At 40.3% G+C, this 6000-nt stretch overlaps 1 protein-coding gene across 5 annotated transcripts in view; it reads left to right on the top strand.

The window, feature by feature from the left end:
* LOC143038685 (sin3 histone deacetylase corepressor complex component SDS3) overlaps positions 1-6000 on the top strand; it is a 30894-nt gene that overhangs the window by 19617 nt on the left and 5277 nt on the right. For 2 of the 5 annotated variants that reach the window (XM_076208236.1, XM_076208234.1), the window contains exon 7: positions 5320-5404. In XM_076208236.1, coding sequence (XP_076064351.1) covers positions 5320-5404 — 85 coding nt within the window. Of the gene's footprint in view, positions 1-1305; positions 1393-1640; positions 1781-5319; positions 5405-6000 lie in introns of those variants that run through there. The other 3 variants (XR_012967593.1, XR_012967594.1, XM_076208238.1) reach the window with 3 other exon arrangements.

The following is a 6000-nucleotide window of genomic DNA, read 5'->3' as shown; positions in this document are numbered from 1 at the left end:
GTTTGTGCCATGTAAACAATGGACGCAGCATCATGCGTAGGTATCGTTTGAACATCTCGTACTACGGAGAGTGCGCTAAACTCAAAAATTCACTCATTTTTTTTTTTTTTTTTTTTTTTTTACATTTTTTTACAGTCGGTTCAAACGTAAAATTGAAAAAACGTAAAACGAATGAATGTAAGTAGAGGAGTGTCTGTGTATATATATATATATACCAGAAAATATATTTTCTGCTTTTTAAGTGGATAGTCAAATTAAAGCATGTGGACATTCTACACCCATTCATTGTGCTCATGGATAAAGGGCCGTCCCTGTTCCCTGTTGCACTGCTTGAGGCAGAGGCAACTTAAAAAAAACACAAAAAAAACACTGCATTTCCACAGCAGGGCCTGACAGCTGGGTCTGGTTTACAGCCATCACTTCATTATATGGTGACACCCCCCCCCTCTTCCTCCCCCCCCAATCAACCACTTGAGAAATTACGGAGCAGGCAAGAAGTTATCCTTTTGGGTTGTGTCAATTTCTTGTCCATTCACAATTGTTCTCCACTTCCACCTGTGTCTTGCCCTCTCCCTTCCTTGCTTGACAGACATTTTCTTGCAACTGGTCCCCCCCCATCACTCCATCCACCTCAGTCTTGATCTTTCCTACAATTTCCTTCCATTCACATACACTTTTCACACAGTTTTTGCTAGTCTTTTTTCATTCATTCACTCCTTTATGGTGCCCTCCTCAAATCTCTCCTTTACTACTTCTGTAACTCTGTCTCTTTAGTGTGGTGGTTATTGCTAATGAATTACCGTATAAACTAAGTTGTTTATCTGTTCCATAAGAAGGACATAGTATGATCTGGCAGTATTGCTGGAGAAGAAGGGAGGAATTTTCATGCTGGTTTAAGCAGGGAGCTGTACGGTAGCCCAGTGGATGCTGTGTTGAACTCGTGAGCATGTGATTGTGAGGATTCCTGGGACCTGCTGTGTGCTTCTTGCATTGGTTTCTATGGCTAGGCGGGGATGTAATCCAAACATTGGCATAACAACCCGGTGCTGCAACTGGCAGGGCTTGCCTTACCAGGGATTTCTCTCTCACTTCATGGGAGTGGGATGGTGAGTTTAATCAGGAAGGAGTGAGAAGGGTGAGGATTTTTCTTCTCGTGGCTACCTCCCTTTGTTGGACACAGTGTGAGTTGAAAAGAAGAAAAAATAAAAAAGAACCTTTGGGAAAGGTCAATAAACATACTAGTTAAAAATCAAGTAGGGGAGGAGGTTTCTTGAAATTTCCTTTTTTAATAAGACTGAGTCATAGACAGGTGGAAAAGTACCAGGGCAAGCAAGTTCCAGAGTCTCCCAAAGGAAGGAAAGACAGAGCATGACTGATTGACTCTTGCTAAAGGTAATTGTACAGGCTAATCATTGAGAATATCCCCCTTTTTTTTTTTCCAAGACAAAATCTTTTACTCTTATGAAAAAGATTAATTTAGTATCTCTCCCAGAGGTTGAGGTGTAATCCTTTGCCAGTTTCCCAAAAATAAGGTCTGACAAGTCATGAGATATCTTTTGAATGAGAATGACCCAAGGTATATGTACTGTGTACTTAGAAATATATGTCATATACTAAGAATCACTTATCTCACCTGGCAGTAGACCTTCCGCTTTCTTCTGGGAGTTAGCCTTTATGCTTACTCCATGAAGAGAGAAGTTGGACATGTTGATGTCTGCTGTCCTATGATTATCATTGGATAAGCCTGCATTTTTCCTCTTGCATGGAGGATGTTGACAAAGTGAGTAATTTTAATGCAAGTTTATCATACTTTGCAGGGTTATGATAGAATGAGCAAATAACCTGTTAATGAATTTTCTGTTATTTAATCTCCATTTAGATATGATTACTTGTGGATGGACCAATGAAAAAGTTAAAATTCAGAAGGTGGTGTGTGCTTTGCAGGTGAATTACATTTCATATTTGTGCATTATTTTTGGTGCAGTGTACCCTATTTGCATTATGTTAAGCCAGTTGTTGTTTGCTGATGACACTGTGTTTGTAACAGGATCAGAGGGAATAAGGAAGTTAGTGACAGTTTGGGAAGGTGTGTGAAAGAAGGAAGTTGAAAATAAATGGGGATAAAAGTAAGGTGATGAGTACAAGGGGAGAAGATGGCAGCAAATTGGGAGTGATTATTAAGGGAGAAAGACTGGAGGAAGTGAATAGCTTTAAATACTTGGGGGTGAATGTGGCAGGAAAGGGAGAAGTTGAGGTGGAGGTAGAATGTAGATTGAGAAAAGCAAGTAATGCCTTGGTAAAAGTGTAATGAGAAATAGACATTTGGGAATGGATGTGAAGAAGAGATTGTATGAAGGGGTGATTGTGCTGACAGCATAGCATGGGAAAGAAACATGGAACATAAAGCAAGGAAGAGTTTAGATATTTTTGAGATGAAATGCCTGAGAAGTATGGTAGGTGTTACTAGGCTGGATAGAGTGAGAAACAAGGAAGGGAGCAGAGTTGGAAAGGGAGTTGGGAGATAGGGTTGATAAGAGTATTGGGATGATTTGGATACATAGAAAGATTAGTAAAAGATGTGGAAGGCAGAGGTGTGGGGAGTGAACATGAGGGGGCGATCAAGGATGAGATGGATGGATGGGGTGAAAGGTGCATTGGGAAAGAGGTGGATGTCTGTTGAGGAAGGAAGAGAGAAGACAGAAGATAGGTGTGAGTGGAGAATGGTAGTGTATGGATGATGCTGTGATGCATGGGAAGGGGTGGGTGGGGGGGTGAGGGAGTATGTGTGAATAATATTTTGATGCAGCCCGAAGGGATATCTCCCTGTCTTCTCTTTCTGCATGAGGGGATGGAGAGGGGGGTCGCCGATTGAATGAAGCAACCTTGCTGTGGATGTGCTGTATCTTGCTGCATTGCTTCTGACCCAGGGCAGTGGGCGAGGTGCAGGGATGATGACGTGTCATCCAGGAGCCAAGAAAAGAGAGAGGGAGAGAGGGATGGCAAATGGGAGTGGAGTATGTGTGGATGAAATGGGTGGGAGTGGACTTTATGCCTTTGACTTTGGCTGCCTTCCTTGTAAGGGGGAAAAAGCCCATGGTATATGTATGCATGCATTTATGTGATTATAATTACAGAAAGAGAGATATGCTCATGGGTTCATATCCCTTGTACCCATTGGTCAGGTAATGCATTTGACTTTAGTTTTGATGGTTTTCTCAAATAGTTTATTCTGAAAGTTTATGCACCTGTACAGAAAGTTATGTTTCTTAATATCCATGAAGAACTCCCCCCCCCTCAACCTCTTGTTGTTCTCCCAGCCCAAGTATAGGTCTTCTCTATCAATTCTATAGACGCTTTCCATTGTTCTTAATGCAGCAGTCATATTTCCTCTCTTCATTCATCTAATAAGGAGAGTTCCATTTATTTAAAGTTCTCCTTATATAGTCTGCTTTGCTGGGGACCATTTTGGTTGCTGTATTTTGTATTCTCTTGATCATATTTAAGAGCAATCTCCATCATTTATTCCGTTGCCCCAGGTCTCTCTTGCAGGAGACCATCAACTTCTAAAGAACTGGCAACAGCCATTGAATGGGCCTATAGGTCACTTAGGAAAGAAATACTGTGTTGTTAGTGTGGAATATTGTATGATGATGTTTTCATTGGCTCCTGTGGTGGTTCTATTGAGGCAGTTTGATTCTGTGGCTAGGCCTATTCTGTGTTCATATTGTCTTAGAGCTAGATGATGCCCTTGATACAAACATACTAGTGTGGTTCTTACTTCTCTTTCAAAGGAATTTTCTGTTGGGGTGATGTCTGAGTGTTGTAGATAAAGTATCAAGTTTGGTGGTCAGTCTTGAAGGGATTAATTAAGTGACCTGGGTGTGATTGTGTTTTTATGTGGATTTATTGTGTGATACAAGTGGTAGGTTGTTACATATGTTTGAGTAGTATGCTGCTGCTTTCTTCACATTCAGTTGGTAGTGTTTGTGTGATATAATGAGATGGGTGAGCATAGTTTTGGGCTCTAGCAAAGAAATGTGTACTGATGATTTTTATACATTCTTTGGAGACTTATTTTCTGTTGAGTTGGTTTTTGTGTATCCTGTTATATTTATTCAGCTGGTAATGTAGAAATAGTTCTACACCAATACATTACAGATATCAGTCCATTTGTATTCAGAGAGATCAATGGGAGCTGCAGTGATTTTGTTTTCAGTCTGTGAAACTTGAGGCATCAATGATGACTATTCATAACATTTATGTGCTAGTATCACAATTTTGTCACCCAGTACTATAAAAAAACGATACACAAACATTTCACATTGCAATAGTTATGAGGGCATACATGGGGAAAGCATAAAATCAGCTTATGTGATAGACAAAGGCAAGTAATGCCAGGGTGTGGTTAGTATGGGAAGCTTACCCAGCAGACATATCTTTTAATTGTAATACACATAACTTTTTTTTTTTTTTTTTTTTTTTTTTTTTTAGTTTAGGAATGTCCCCTGTGGGGCTACAAGGAGAAGGATGCCTAGTCCCACTCCCCGTCCCTTTCTTCTCGCCTCTTACGATCCAATTGGAAATACTTGGTGGCAGTATTCTCTCCCCCCACCACAGGGCATTCCCCCACAGCAGAAAATGAATACTCAGAGAAATGGTACAGGACAGCAGCAAGGGGTTGGGGATATTGGGATATTGATTGCATGGAGTCAGTGCTTTGGGAGTATTTTCAGGTATCCCATTGGGCTAGAGCCACATATAATTTGTCTGTGTTACAGTTTAAAAACCCTAACTCAAAGTAATGATGAGATTCCTTCGCACCACTGCTGTCCCGAACTGTATGCCTTCCCCCTAATATTCTCTACCACTTCTTTGATTGCCCTGTGGTGGTGGTTAGGGTAAGTGGGAATGACATCATCATGACCTACATGTGTTTTAGAAAGTGAGTAAATGGGACAGGACAGGGGGATTAAGGATTTTCCTCTTAAATAGGTCAAAACATAAAAGGGGTAAGGAGGAGAGCTCCATCCAGAGCTGATAGACTAATCACAGAAACTTTAGTAAAATGCTCACATCTCAGAACAAACTTGGATTTGAGCAGGGGCACCTGCACACTTCTCACAAACAGAACACGACAGATGTTGGAGGCAGTTTAGAAAATGAAAATATGATTTTTTTTTTTTTTTTTTCCTTCTTCCAATGTTTTCCTAGTTTTGCAATGATTTCGGGCAAGTTTATTTATGGATATGAGTGGTGATTTGTATATCTTGGCTTATTCCATTCATAATATTTAAGAGCTCTGTGTTTAATACCTTTCAGGTACCAGAAAGGCCAGGCCATCATGGTAGAGTGCAAGGATGGCACCAAGTTTAATGCTGTACTGTCCATGGCAGGATCTGATGCTGTAAGTTGTTGGTATATCAAAGAACATTACATGCCAGTTTGTATTGTCTTTGGAAGAACATGTTAGAAATTCTAAATGTACAGCAATCCTTTATTTTTCATGGGGGTTATATAACTGAAATCCCCACAATGGATGAAAAGTTTGGGAATAAGCTAAAGTATATTTGATATGCTCCATGGACATCAACACTCTCTGTATCATTTCTTTTGGCTGATTCAGATAGGGGCCAATTTTGCCAGTATCCCTTTCCAGCAGGATCCCAGTATGCTAGTTGTGTGTGTGTGTGTGTATTTACCTAGTTGTATTTTACAGGACGAGAGCTATGCTCATAGTGACCTGTTTTCGTATCTCTCCGTATCCAGTTTATTCTTAAAATCATGTATAGTTTTGGCACTCACTGTTTCTCCATTTAGTTTGTTCCAGACATCAATCACTCTATGTGGGAAGCTATTCTTTTTCAGGTCTCTTCTGTAACTGCCCTTCTTTTGCTTCTTTTCGTGTCCTCTTGTTTCTCTTCTGTCCCATTTTAATAAGTCATCTCTATCGAGAATTTCCATGCCTTTCATAATTCTGTAAATGGTCAACAAATCACCTCT

This window comes from Oratosquilla oratoria, chromosome 24 (assembly GCF_046742065.1).
Source record: "Oratosquilla oratoria isolate Oo_2021 chromosome 24, ASM4674206v1, whole genome shotgun sequence".
NCBI classification, from domain to species: domain Eukaryota; kingdom Metazoa; phylum Arthropoda; class Malacostraca; order Stomatopoda; family Squillidae; genus Oratosquilla; species Oratosquilla oratoria.
The sequence above is the reverse complement of the archived record's forward strand: the minus strand, read 5'-3'. Positions and strand labels throughout refer to the sequence as shown.